The 13,605-nt window shown below is 46.7% G+C and overlaps 1 protein-coding gene across 3 annotated transcripts in view; it reads left to right on the forward strand.

The window, feature by feature from the left end:
- The window catches only part of PNPLA7 (patatin like phospholipase domain containing 7), a 117,653-nt gene that overhangs the window by 37,761 nt on the left and 66,287 nt on the right, over positions 1–13,605 (forward strand). For all 3 annotated transcript variants that reach the window (XM_069032100.1, XM_069032101.1, XM_069032102.1), the window contains one exon: positions 7,910–8,023. In XM_069032100.1, the coding sequence (XP_068888201.1) occupies positions 7,910–8,023 (114 nt within the window). The remainder of the gene's footprint in view (positions 1–7,909; positions 8,024–13,605) is intronic.

Genomic DNA, 13,605 nt, shown 5'->3' on the forward strand with positions numbered 1-13,605 from the left:
AGTTGCAGCGGTGTTTTGATTAATTCAAGACCTTTTCTGTTTCTCTTTAATAACCAGAATGTTCCTCTTATCAGGAGGGCTACACACAGTCACTTCTGGGTAGAGAAACTGCTGAACAAGTGCAGAAAGACATTGTGCACTGACTCTGGTAACAGAGGGACAAATTGCAGAAAAAGAGCCCTCAGCTGCCAGTGCTGCAGCACACTGGTCCTGCTGGGCAGGAAATCATGTTTTACATTCTAGAAATAAGACATTTTAAGTATTTTCAGATGTTAAGCTGTTCATCTAATTAAGACAGCTAAATGTCCGTGGCTTTTTTCTCTCTAAAAAGTTGAAACCCAAGAAGAATCTGTAAATGGCTTATGATTTCCTCAGGGGATTGGAGCGTTGTCCTTTGGAAATGTAACACTGTTAGAAATCTTTAATTGCTGTGTAATCCTCAAAGGAATCTCACAAAGGGAAGTATCAGGATTACACTTGTCAGGCTTTTGTTCTTTATCAGTATTAATGTTATCAGGCAGCTCCGAAGCCAGCTGAATGTCACTGCACCCTCCACATTAAGGCTGCTTTGCTCTGCCTTTTTTAAACATGTGATTTCTTTTTTTGCCAATTCCTTGCATTTTTGTGATTTTTGTCAAACCATGGCTACTTCATTTGCTGAAGCTGTAAGATACTACAAAGCTATTTCAGGTGAATTCAGGTTATTGTCACCTCAGGCACACTGTGCACAGCCCGTAGCTGTGGGAATTCGTGGATGAGGTTCAGGGACAGGCTGGAAGACATGGCCCTGGAAGGGATTGTTCTCTTTTCATCTTTTCCTCTCTCTCTTGGTAATACATTACTAAAAATGATTCTTTTCCTAGCAGCTTCTTAGGTGTGAACTCGTGTTTAAAACAACCAACAAAAGCGAAGCCAAAAAAATCCAAACCATCCAGTGAAACCCCCAAGCAACCAATCCCAAACTCCAAACCACAAACTCCAAACCACAAACAGCAAACCCCCAGTATTTGCCAGCCCCAAAGGGAGGCAGAGGAAGCCCCGAGGAATGAGTTCACGTTTGCACAGCTGAATTAGTGTCAGAATGAAATGAGCTGTGTCCTGATTTCCAAGCCCATCTTGAGGGTTTTTGTTAAACTCAAATCACTGATCTGAACCATCTGTGTGAACCTATGAGGATATTCCCTGAATGAAGCTGCTGAGTGCTGTCTATTTTTCAGATTCTTTACAGCTACTTCTTCTTTTTATCCACAGCAATTTCTCTTTTATCTTTGTTTGCCTCAAGTTCTAAACAGCTGCTGAGGGTAGGAGATCACCCAGAACTGCAAATCGTTGTGGTGCAGTTCGGTGTTCTCCTGGCTGGCTGGGAAAACCACAGCACAGCTTTGACAGGATCTGGCATTAAATTATGTGGATTTGTGGTGTGTGGGAAAGTCATTTGGCTGTGGAGCTGCCTCAGATATCACTGCAGAGTGCTTGATGTGCTTTGTGTCCTAGGCCACATTCTTTTTAGAGTATGAGGAGCTTTGATGACAGGTAGTGATGGAAATTGTGACCTGCTGGGTTCCAGACAGGGGATTTCATGCATTAGGCCGACATTCCTTAAGATATTTTGTGTCTCCCTCCTGCTTCCACCTGAAATTTTGTGATAATGTTTGCTAAGTCCAGCTATCAACTTCTGATACACCTCCTGATCCCCTGCAGGACAGCTTTTTACCTCCCTTGCCTCCTTCTCCTTTCTCCCTTCCATTTTGAGGGATTCTATGTGGAACTAGGCTGGCTGGGGAACAGCAGAGGTTAATATTGCATCCCCTTTAACCCTGGCAAATGCACAAGAGAAATTTTTGTTTTCCTTGATAGAACCTGTTTGGTTTTGGTTTTGTTTTTTTTTTTTTCTCTTGGGCAAGCATCGTTAAATAAAAGCCACTGAAAGAGAGAGAGGGACAAGTGTGATCCTTGTCATCACCACCAGAATGCTTGGAGGGCAGTGAGTGGTGGGAGGAGAGCCCAGTGGAGGTGACAGGAAGGATTTTTGGTAGAAGAGTTGACAGTGGAGGATGGGGAAGGGTCCCTGATAAAGTTCCAGCCAGGTTTGGGGCTCTTGTGTGAAGCTGAGTCAAAACCAACTGGATCTCTCCCTTCTAGGAAAGTATTTGTGTAGCTCATCATTGTTCTCTCTTTCTCTGTTCAGGAAATTCAGGTATAATTCACCCAAAGAGGAGCAGCCTGCCCAGGGCACTGCACTTGCAGATCCTCTTCCAACAGCCTGCATAAATGTGATGGTTTTGGTGGGTGTTTGGTGTGGGTGTCTCAGGTGGCTTCTGACATGGTTTTTTGGTGGTGTTTTGACCTCAATGTTGGATTTAGGGCAGCAAAGCATGCATGAAACTTCACATCTCTTCTACAGCCACATGTAAATAAGGAGTAAAACTTAAATACAGGAAGTTGGGCTGTTACCAATTCCCTTCTCAGCTTTGATCTTCCTCTTTTCTGTCCCTTAATGACATTCACTGCTGCAACAGGACTGTCATTGCACTGCTACAAAGTCCTGGCTCAGTCCTTTGGGGAGAACCTGTAGCCTGACTCCATCTGCCCTAATTATAAAAGGTACCAAGCTCAGCCTTACTGGATTTTTACCTCTGTTTTAGATCTACACTTGCATATAGCCACATATAGATACACAAGACTTACATGCACGAGCGTGTGTAAGTCTTTCATGGTTTTTTAATACGTTTATCTATTAAAAAGATGAGAGAGGGAGGTTTGGATTCTTCTTTGCACACAGCAGAAGGGCTGGATGTCCTCAGTCACGGGGTTAACTTGGCACACAGGAGATTGCAGAAGGTGGTTGTTAGAACAACTTTGAAGAGTACATGGTGTTCTGAGTTCATCCATTGGCACTGCTCCCACAAATAGCATTGATTTGCAGCTTGTCTGTTTGCTCTTCCCACTCATTCACTGCTTCCAGCAGTGTCTCCTCCTTTGTCCTTTTCTGATACAAACAAGTTAGTGTTTCAGGTCCTTCTGAGCTGGGGCTGGAGCAAACAGGTGTTGAGATGAGCATCCTCTGCTGCTCCAGGTGCAAGTGAGCTGGAGAAGGGTCTGAGGGCAGCTTGTTTAAGGCAGAGAAAGCCAGGGTTCCATGTAGTGTTTGGTTGCCCTTCATGGAACGTTGATGGTGTTGCTTCACTGGCTTCAGTTGCAGCTGCAGCAGCTCCTGCCCTTGTTTGGACAAAGACACTGCTGTGGCAATCCACAGGTGGCTCTTTTGTGCTCTTCCAGTGCTGGTGTTGGCCTTGAGATACAAGTGTGCTGCCTGTCAGCTGCCTCACTGCCTGTTCCTTCTCCAGAGCCCCCTGAACTAGCAGCAGGTGTCAATGTTGATATTTCCTCTCCTTATCCCTCCTTGGGTACATGTCCTTTCATCCCTGTCCTTTGTGTCCTTCCCCAGCACCCTGGGGTGAGCTGGTGGCTTTGTGTGGTGCTTGGCCTGCTTTGGGGTGGGTGTTTCAGGATGGAGTGATGGGGTTTTGGCAGATGGTCTTTCCAGAGAGGAGGTGGGTGTCTGTGCACCCCCAGTGTCACCCTGTTGTGTCTGGAGCTGCACCCTGTGAGGACAGGTCCTGCCTGCTGTGTTGATGCTCCTGGTGGGAGCCTGGCCTGTGCTGAAGAGAAGACAATACAAGTATCAGGCTAACTACCAGACAGAGATTGTGGCTGTTAGGGAGGAGGATTTGGAAAATGAAGAGCTTAAGCTACATAATTTAATAATCCTTGGGGTCCTGCCCTGCTTCCCAGGGTCTCCTTGTAACTCATCTTTCACTTGTGTGCTCTGACTGCATCGTGTCAGCACAGGGACCAGAGGGGGAGGGTTCCCGTGGTGAGGAAAGATCTCTGCTTTTTGTGAGCTGGCAGCAAGGAAAAATCGATGGGAGAGAAAGAAATATGATGTGTGAGAGGATGAAAGATTCTTGGTTGGAATAGTGGCCATGGTGAAGAGGGGCTGAAGGCAGTGTGCCACAGAATGGATGGGATGGGAATGCATGGGAAGAGCCACTGGTGTAAATGTGTTCCTGGCTGGAGGCTGGGGAGAACAGGCCTGTGGCTGTGAACATTTGCACTGGACGTGTCTCCTTATGCCTAGATCTGCTTGGAATCTCACTTGGAAAGAAACAATCTCCACAAGAAACTACTTGGAAATAATTTGTATTTTTAGTGGCTTCTGACTGTGAGAAAAGTCACCCAACAGTTTGTCAGACTGAGGCTGAATTTGTCTGGGGAAGCAACATTTTCTTGGCAACAAATCAACTGCCCTACACCAGCCCCAGTTTCCTCCAGGAAGTCTCAGAGATGCTGAAGGCTGAGCAGGAGAATAACTGTGCTCAGGACAATGGGGCTGTGCACACACCGAAACTTAAGCAAATAAAGTGATTTCTTGAATGCAGCTCAGAAAGGAATTTGTACTTAGACCAACTCACAGAATATGTCACTTGCTGGTTTTTACCTCCCAACTGTGTCATTTGGAAAGCTGTAAAGAACTGTCAGGAATGACTGTTGGAAATGAAGTCAAAAGAGGTCGTGAGAGTATAAATTGCTTTTCCCCTCCCTGTAAAAGATTTACAGCAACACTTTTTCTTCAGATAGAACTTGTAAGGCAGGGTTGTGAATCATGTGCAGCGTATGGGATGGAGGCAGCAAAACCTGGTTTTGTCACTATTTAATACTGAACTAAGAGAAGGTGTGGGAATCATGGAGTTCCAGGCTGATTTGGGTTTAAAAGGACCTTAAAGCTCATCCAGTTCCATCCCTCTGTCCCTTCCACTTGATTTCTCAAACCTCCACCCTGTCAGAATTAACTGGAACAGTACAAAGAGCACAGGTCTATTTTTAGGTTTGGTTTGGTTTTTTTTAGGGGGGGTTTGGGGTGTTTTTATTTGTTTTGTAAGTGTTAGGAACAACAGAACCACAGCAGTGCAGGAGGGCCCTCAGCCATGGTCATACCATGATTAGTAACAAGAACCACAGAGTGTGTAACACTGGAAATGGTTCTGTGCTCCGATTCAAATTATTCCAGCATTTGAGATGCTGTTCCTGTGCAATTCCCTCAATTTAGAGGGAGTGGAAGAAAAGGCAGTGAGGGATGACAGATTTCTGAGGGTGGGCTGGAGATAGGGATTTTGAGGATGAGGAGCCAAGGGGTCAACCCCGGTGAAGGGAACATTCAGCATTTTTGTAGGGCTGCTAAAATAAGGCACGGCAGGATTTTGGAGAGCTGGAGTTCCAAGTGAAATTAGCACTGCAGTGTGGGCTTGCTGAGTTTATTGCATGAGGGGAAAACCAAACCACCACCAGGTAATGAGGTGGTGAAGAGAAGAGCTGCCAGTCCAGGTGGAGCAGAGGACATGGTGGGCTCAGCATTCAGTGAACTCAGGAAAACTGGAGGATTCCTGGAGGGAGAGAGGAGCAACAACGATGGCAAATGCAGGAACCTGGAAGAGAAGCCCAAAAATGGGCAGTGAGGTGGAACTTATTTAGAGGCTTGTTAGGGAGGAGGAGGAGGAATGGATGTGACATGAGGAGAACAGAGATGTACAATTGCCTCGAGCAAGAAAAGGGCTGTGTTGGCTTGAGGCTGAGGAGAAGTGGGAAAGACTCCACTGGTTCTTTTTTGCACTGGAGCAAATGCTGTGGCTGTGTTTGTGCTGGTGTGGAGGAGTGATGCTAATGGTAGTCTGGGAAGCAGCTCAAGAGAGAGCCTTGGGTGATTATGAAATCAAATATATAAATAAACACTCTCCCCAGTCAGGGTCAGTAAGATCTGAAAGATAATAATGCTATTTCTTGAAACATTTGGTTATTAATGTTATTGTGGAGGTGGTTTTGTGTTGTTTGCTGCAGCTGTGGTGGGTGATCAGAATGTTAAATTTCCCTTTTTATGGCCAAGGAAATAATCCTGTGGTCTTCTGATCACAAGTGGATTTTGTTCATTTTGAAGTTCAAGCTGGATCTCTGAGTCTTGTACTTTTACAAACCTGGAAAAATAAGAAAACCTGTTCAAAAGGCTCACTGGGCAGAGGAGTCCAAGGAATTTGAATGTGGCTTAAGGTTGAAGTTATTTTAAATACTCATGTTCATGAGGTTTCTGCTTTTTCCTAAACAAGAAGAAAAATATCTGAATCTCTGAACAGTTGATATCTCAAATGGTTTATTTAAAAAATACAGAGTAAAAAAGTGTTATTTTCAGGGGAGAACTGCTGCTCAGTGTTAGAATGTGTTTGATCTCCAAAGGAGATGGGAATAGCCAAAACCAAATGGGTTTGGCAGATTTCCATGTGCAGGAAATGTAGAACCAGTGCAAAAAAGGCTCTAAAACCACAGCGTGTGAGGAGGGGAGAATGTGGTGAAGGTTGAGAATAATCCTGCAGATGATCCAAATGAGAGCCCTCACACTTCAGTGGAGAGGAACTATTTCATTAATTATTGAATCCCAGAATTATTTGGGTGGGAAGGGACCTTAAATTCCATCCAGTCCCACCCCCTGCCATGGGCAGGGACACCTTCCTCTATCCCAGGGTGCTCCAAAGCCCATCCAGCCTGGCCTTGGACACTTCCAGGGATCCAGGGGCAGCCACAGCTTCTCTGAGACAATTAAAATAAGTGAATAATTGGGATTATTAATAAATATAGAGATTGGTAACTCAGATGATTATACCCAAGGGGAAAGCACAGTTTGAATTTCCCTGTGTGCAGCGCCTGGAACCCAGATATTTTCCACACTGGAATCCTGGGGTGTATTTAAAAGACTTCCACAGCACCTGTATGTAAGAACAGTCCAAGATCCAATTTCTGTAATCTCTTGGGAATTGCAGTCACCACTTGCAGGGGTCCCTGGGACTGGTGGTGTTGCAAATCTGGAGATTTGAATGGCTCCTTGGGAAGGAGGTTTGGAAAAGGTCTCCCTGTGCCCTCTGCTCTGTCAAAAAGACAAAGTTACAGTTTGGAGCTAAAAAACCCTCCCTGAGGCTGTGTTTAAAGTTAAAATTTAATTCTCTTTTCTTCAAATTTACAAATTTCATCTTTTCTGAAAGGCTCTGGAGCCCCTTGGAGCACAGTTAATTTTATGCACTCATATATCACCGAAATTGTGGAAAAGGATCTCGGACAGTTTGAGTGTTTCTCTTCTTGATACAAATTAAACTCAGTCAGGAGGTGCCTGGCTGAGAGGAAAGGTTTTATTTTAACAGCTGAAACTCTTAACCTGCTTTCAGGAGGAGGAAGGTAAATTACAGAGCCAAGAACCTGTGATAAAAAGCTGGTAATAGAGGAGAGAGATAAAACAGAACATCTTATACAGCCCTTTGGGGAGCCTTAAGGGGATTTTTTTCTCCATAAATGTATGTACAAAGATGAGGGGTTGTTTGTTTTTTTTTTCCCCTTCTATATAATTAGTTTAAAATTTGATGACAGAACAAAACATTCCTGGCACCTGAGCAAAAAACAAAGGATTGTAAAATGAAGGTGCTTTAAATTTCCCTGTGCAGTTTTCCATGCAGAGCAGTTGGTGCTGGCAAAATTCAAGTTAATATTGGCAAGTTCATCTCACTTTTCTGGACTAATGGCAAGTTTCTGAGCTCAAGATGTTCTGGCTGGCTGGATTGTCCATTTTGTGCACTTGGAGCCTTCCAAGGAGGGATCTTGGTGGAAGTGGGGACACCGAGCTGGGTGTTTTGCACAAGGCATTGTACTATTATTATTATTATTATTATAGTATCTGGTGTTCATTCAGGTGCCCAGATGGGCAGGGCTCTGCTCTGGCTGTGTGGGAGCAGCACCAGTTCTTGGGTTCTTCCTCCTGCTGTTTGATGTTTGTGGCAGGCTGTGGATTGTCGCTGATGCTTTGTCCCCGTTGCAGGTGGAGGCCCTGACCCACCAGCCCAGAGCCACCACGGTGCACGCGGTGCGGGACTCGGAGCTCGCCAAGCTCCCGGAGGGGGCTCTCATCTCCATCAAACGCAAATTCCCCCAGGTAAGGGAATTAAAAGCCTTTTCCTGTCTCTCCCAAAGGATGCCTGAGAGGCTCAGACTCCCCGTTAGCACCAAACCCTCTGGGTTTTCTGTGCTGTCTTGGTTTGAAAGACAGGTGTCTGCTAAGGAAGGCAGAAGCCTCCCTTGGAATGGCAGATTTAACCCCTTTCCCTCCGAGTTATTGTAATTTTGAAATCAAGGGCCTTTAGGCAAAGATGTGGGAAATAGGAATAACAGTTCTTTACTATTATATATCTATATGTGTATAACCAGTCAAACAAACAGCAATAACTCTGGCAGGAACAGCAAACACAAACCCAGTCCCAGCCTTCTCGGCTGTCGGGCCCTTTCCCCTCGGGTGCAGTTCCGCTCGCAGCCGGCAGGGGCGCTGGCGGCTCCCGGTGAGCAGGGCAGGTGCGATGGTTCCCCCGCGGCTGCAGGGGGCGCTCCGGAGCGAGCTCGGGGAGCACGTGGCTGCTCTGGTGCCCTGGGATCCCGGGAAGGGATGGGACAAAGGCTTCCCAAACCCCTGGGCAGCCGATCCCGGTGTCCGGCCGGACCCTCGGGAACAGCAAAGGCTTCCCAAACCCCTGGGCAGCCGATCCCGGTGTCCGGCCGGACCCTCGGGAACAGCAAAGGCTTCCCAAACCCCTGGGCAGCCGATCCCGGTGTCCGGCCGGACCCTCGGGAATGGCAGGCTGGAACAGCAGGGATGAGCACAAATCCCGGGTGGCAGACGAGGTGTATCCAAACGGAGAACCTCCCTCCCCGGAGGCCTGGGCAGGCAGGGTGAGCAGGGCTACAACGCAGTGAAGGCTCGAAACAACAGCGGGGCAGGGCGGCCACAGCCCGGCTCTGAGCGGGACAGGGAAGGCAGACTTGGGATCCCGGAGCTTCTCCTGTAGAAAGGAAAAGCACCCAAAGAAAGCAGCCTCCCTCTCTGTCCGGGGCAGGGAAGGTGGGCTTTGGGATCCCGGAGCTTCTCCTGTAGAAAGGAAAAGCACCCAAAGAAAGCAGCCTCCCTCTCTGTCCGGGGCAGGGAAGGTGGGCTTTGGGATCCTGGAGCTTCTCCAGTAGAAAGGAAAAGCAGCTGAAGAAGCAGACTCCCTCTCTGTCCAAACACCAAGACTACCCACACACCCAGGTGAAACAAAAAGAGCAGCCAGGTCTTTTGTTTTTCTTAAGTACCTAGCCATTTGTTCCCCTAGCAACATGTATGGGGGGAAAATTCCTTTAACAGAAAAACAAACCAAAAAAAAAAAACAACAACAAAAAACCAGGAGAGCACCTAAAACCCCAACACGTTCGAGGGATGCATTCTGAGAAAACATCAAGTGCTCCTTGTCCACCTGAGCGGATCCATCCCAGGCTTCCCCCAGCTTTCCTTGCTCTGTCCTCTGATCAGCTGTAGCAGGTTTTTATTGCAGGGCTGCTTTGTGTATCTGGGAAGCGTTCTTCGTAAATGCAGGATGTTAGCAAAGTGGAACTCACTCAGTGCTACTGATGGGAAATGGGAGTTTGGCTTCTAAAATCCCTTTAGAATTGTTTTAGAATTGTTCTTCGTTCCTCCTCCTCACTGGGGCTCAGAGTCCACCCTTGGTTCTCTGTGCCTTTATTCCCAGGGCTTTGCTATTTGGGGGTTGGTTTCCCTCTTCCTGCCCATTTTAGGTAGTGGATCCTCATTCTGCAACTGCCAGATCTGTGTGTGTGTCCTGAACACTCTGATTGCTCCCCTTGAATCCATCAGCTCATCCATCTTCTTTAATTCACTTGACATTATATCTCTCTCCTGAAAATTTGGAGACTGACAGACTTGAAATTTAATTCTTTTGTCCCTAAGTGCATCAGGGACATTATACTAAGCACTAAATCATTGCACTGGCCTTAAAGGAAATTCTTTAATGCTGTTACTTCAAATTATTTCTGATTTGTCATTTTACTGTCTTTAAGACCTAGACTTTTTTTTTACCAGATTTCTTTAAAAAATCCTGCAAAAATAATAAACCTGATTTAAATACTTGTATTCTCTTGCTTTCCTAACACCTGTAGCAACTTTTTTTTCATAGTACCAAAGCTATAGGGTTTTATCTGTATTATTGCCAGGAGAATTTAATTATGACAATAAGTGTTTGGAAGTTATGTCAGTGAAAAATTATCTTCCTGGTTTCCCTGTAAGCATTATTTTTGCTGAAGTGTTTCTGAACTTCTCTTGGGGATTATTAAGGCACTTCTGGTCCCTGGAGCTCACTTGAACAGACCTGTGAGTTTATTCCTCTCTATTTAATTTGATTCCCTGCCCAGGTTCATGAAATGGGAGCTCAGTACAGAGCTCCCCACAAACTGGGGACATCCCAAACATGTGACATTCACCCTGGAGCTGCTGTCACCCATCACTGTCCTTGTGACTGATCCAGGAGGGAGGAAACGACCCAGGGAGGATTCAAACCCACCTTTCTGCTTGTGTAGTGGATGATTTTAAATGTAACTGCTAAACATACAGGCTGTAAATTACCAGTATCCCAGACTGGTTTGAGTTGGAAGGGACCTTAAAATTTATCCTGTTCCACCCCCTGCCATGGGCAGGGAGCCTTCCCCTAACCTGGTTGCTCCAAGCTCATCCAGCCTGGCCTAAACGTTGAGCAGTGCTTTGAACACTGCTCTGCACTAAGGCTGGGTTCTAATTCTGCCTCTTTATCTGGGGCAGGAATTTATTTCAGTGTCTCTTTTCTCTCTCTTCCCTTTCTGCCAGCTGGCAGAGTTGTTTTCCCCTGAACAGTGATCTCTGTGGAGCTGTGAATCTCTTTGCTTTGCAGTTAAAATTGAGCTCGAATGTTACATTTATAGCACAATTCAAAACATTTATTTGTAATAGAATTCAATTGTCTTCCCATGTCTGCAGAGTACAGCCCATCAGCCTCAAATTCCTGACCTTTTTCAATATGGAATTAGTTTTATCTAGACTTGCCTATAGTCTGGCTAATTAGTTGCAATGAAACAAAATGCTAACATAGATATTTTAAGGAAATGTGTTGCAACACAGGTTGTTAGAAAGACACATTCGTGCTGCTGTTTGAGGTCTCCAAATTCTAAGTCGATGTAAAACTGGGATAAAAAAAAGTGAGAACTTACTTTTTTTTCTATGGGATTATTTTAGAACCCCACTAGAAATAGAAAGAGGAACATTAGATAGACTTTATGTAGGTGATTTATGCAGTTAATGCCTTCAGACTCTCTTAAGAATTTAAGGTAAAATATTTTAATATGATTTCAGAGGCTTTGTGTGTTCTCTTTTTGGCTGCTAGGTCCATCATAGAATGGTTTGGGTTGGAAGGAGCCTTAAAGCCCATCCAGTGCCACCCCTGCCATGGGCAGGGACACCTCCCACTGTCCCAGGCTGCTCCAAGCCCCAATGTCCAGCCTGGCCTTGGACACTGCCAGGGATCCAGGGGCAGCCCCAGCTGCTCTGGGCACCCTGTGCCAGGCCCTGCCCACCCTCCCAGGGAACAATTCCTTCCCAAGATCCCATCCAGCCCTGCCCTCTGGCAGTGGGAAGCCATTCCCTGTGTCCTGGCACTCCAGACCCTTGGACAGAGTCTTCATCTTTCCTGTACCTTCATGTGCAAGGCCCTGGAATGAGGTCACCCCAGAGCTTCTCCAGGCTGAACAATCCCAGCTCTCCCAGCCTTTCCTCCCAGCAGAGCTGCTCCATCCCTCTGATCCCCCTGGAGCCTCCTCTGGCCTCTCCAGCAGCTCCAGCTCCTTCCTGTGCTGGGCCCCGGGGCTGGGGCAGCTCTGCAGGTGGGGTCTCACCTGAGCACAGGGGCAGAGGGGCACAATCCCCCTCCCCTGCTGCCCACACTGCTTTGGATGCAGGTGAGAGAGGAAGGACAGAAGTGAGAGAGAATTGAAGTGATGGAGCAAAACTCTAGGGTAGAAAGTTGGGAGACAACTAGAACATCCAAAGTAAACTTAAAAGGATCTTACTGGAGAGAAGAGCTGGAAACTGATAAATGGTGTGCAGAGGACAGAGGCTGGTTCACTTTATTAGAAAAAGAATCCAGGCATTAGAGGATCAAAAGCTGCCCATGCCTGGACAGTGTCATGCAGTTGCAAAAAAGCCCTAAACTATGCTAACAGAATGTTTTTGGACTGAAGAAACCCTGACATTTTCCTTGATGATGGAAAAGCTTCAGCACCAGCCTGTGGCAGCACATCTGAAGGCAGAGGCAGACCAAAGGAAGGGAGTCTGGAGGACAAGGAGGTGGCTGAGTGCTGCTTAGAAATACTGAGCTATAAAGACAAAAAGCCTGTGAAAGGTTAAGGGAAGACATGGTGGCTATTTTCAGATGTATAAAGTTGTCTTGTGCTAGAAAGGGCAGAAGCTGCTCACCATACTGGAACAGAGCAACTGGGACTGAACTGAAATGGCAGCAGTTGGGTAGTGAGAAAATGCTCATTCTGCTCCCCATAAAGACTAAAAGATTGTTACTTGTTTTTATAACCCCTTCCAAAATGATCAGTGGTGTAATGCTTAGTGCTGAGCAGAGGGATGGACCAAATGAATTCTCTCTGTCCGATTTTCTTGGCTGTTAGTCTAGGAGAGTGATTTATACCCAGGGTTTATGATGTTGTTTTCTCCATTCAAGCAGAAGTAATAAAGTAATGAAGGGATAGCAGGTGCAGTAGTTCTGAAATAATTGACTGGGTAGCAAGAGCTGGCTGGTGATTCAGCAGAGTGGTGTGGAGGATTTCCCCCTGCCAAGCAGAAAAACACAGGACAAAAAGCAACTCTGCCTCTGTCAGCTCCATGCTCCTGCACTGCCTGGTGAGGGTAAGTTGGCATGAGTCTCACTTGGTGAATAATGACCAACAGTGGTGCTGGTGCCCTGAGTCAGGTGAAATCCTCTCTTAGTTCAAGAGAGAACTGGATTTTTTTGGTGTTCCTCTTGGCAACTTCTGTAGAGCCTCAATTGTGTGTGTGTGTGTGTGTGTGTGTGTGTGTTAACAGCCAAAAACTGGGCAGTTCCTGAACTTGGGTTTCCTTCTCTTTGTTACCCTTGAGCTTTACAGAATCATGGAACCACAGAGCATCCTGAGCTGGAGACACCCACCAGGACCATCCAGTGCAATCCCTGGCCCTGCACAGACCCCCCAACAGCCCCACCCTGGGCATCCCTGGCAGCGCTGTCCAAACGCTCCTGGAGCTCTGGCAGCCTCGGGGCCGTGCCCATTCCCTGGGGAGCCTGGGCAGTGCCCAGCACCCTCTGGGGGAAGAACCTTTCCCTGCTCTCAGCCTGTGCCTGCCCTGGCCCAGCTCCAGCCGCTCCCTCGGATCCTGTCACTGTCAGAGAGCAGAAATTGGAGCTGCCCCCTCATGAGGAGGCTCCAGACAGTTCCTATGAAGGGTGAAAAACCCTTTCATTTTAGGAGTTAGTGGGAGGACTCCATCCTGCAGACTTTTCCCCAGCCATGTCGTGTTTGTAGGTGATCCAGGAAGGGTTCCAACTCTGGAATGCATTGTAAGAAAACATTACCTGGTGTGTAAAAAAAATTGTAGGACGTGGGTGGTGCTTGCCAGTGACA

This window comes from Aphelocoma coerulescens, chromosome 17, assembly GCF_041296385.1.
Source record: "Aphelocoma coerulescens isolate FSJ_1873_10779 chromosome 17, UR_Acoe_1.0, whole genome shotgun sequence".
In the NCBI taxonomy this organism is placed as follows: Eukaryota; Metazoa; Chordata; class Aves; order Passeriformes; family Corvidae; genus Aphelocoma; species Aphelocoma coerulescens.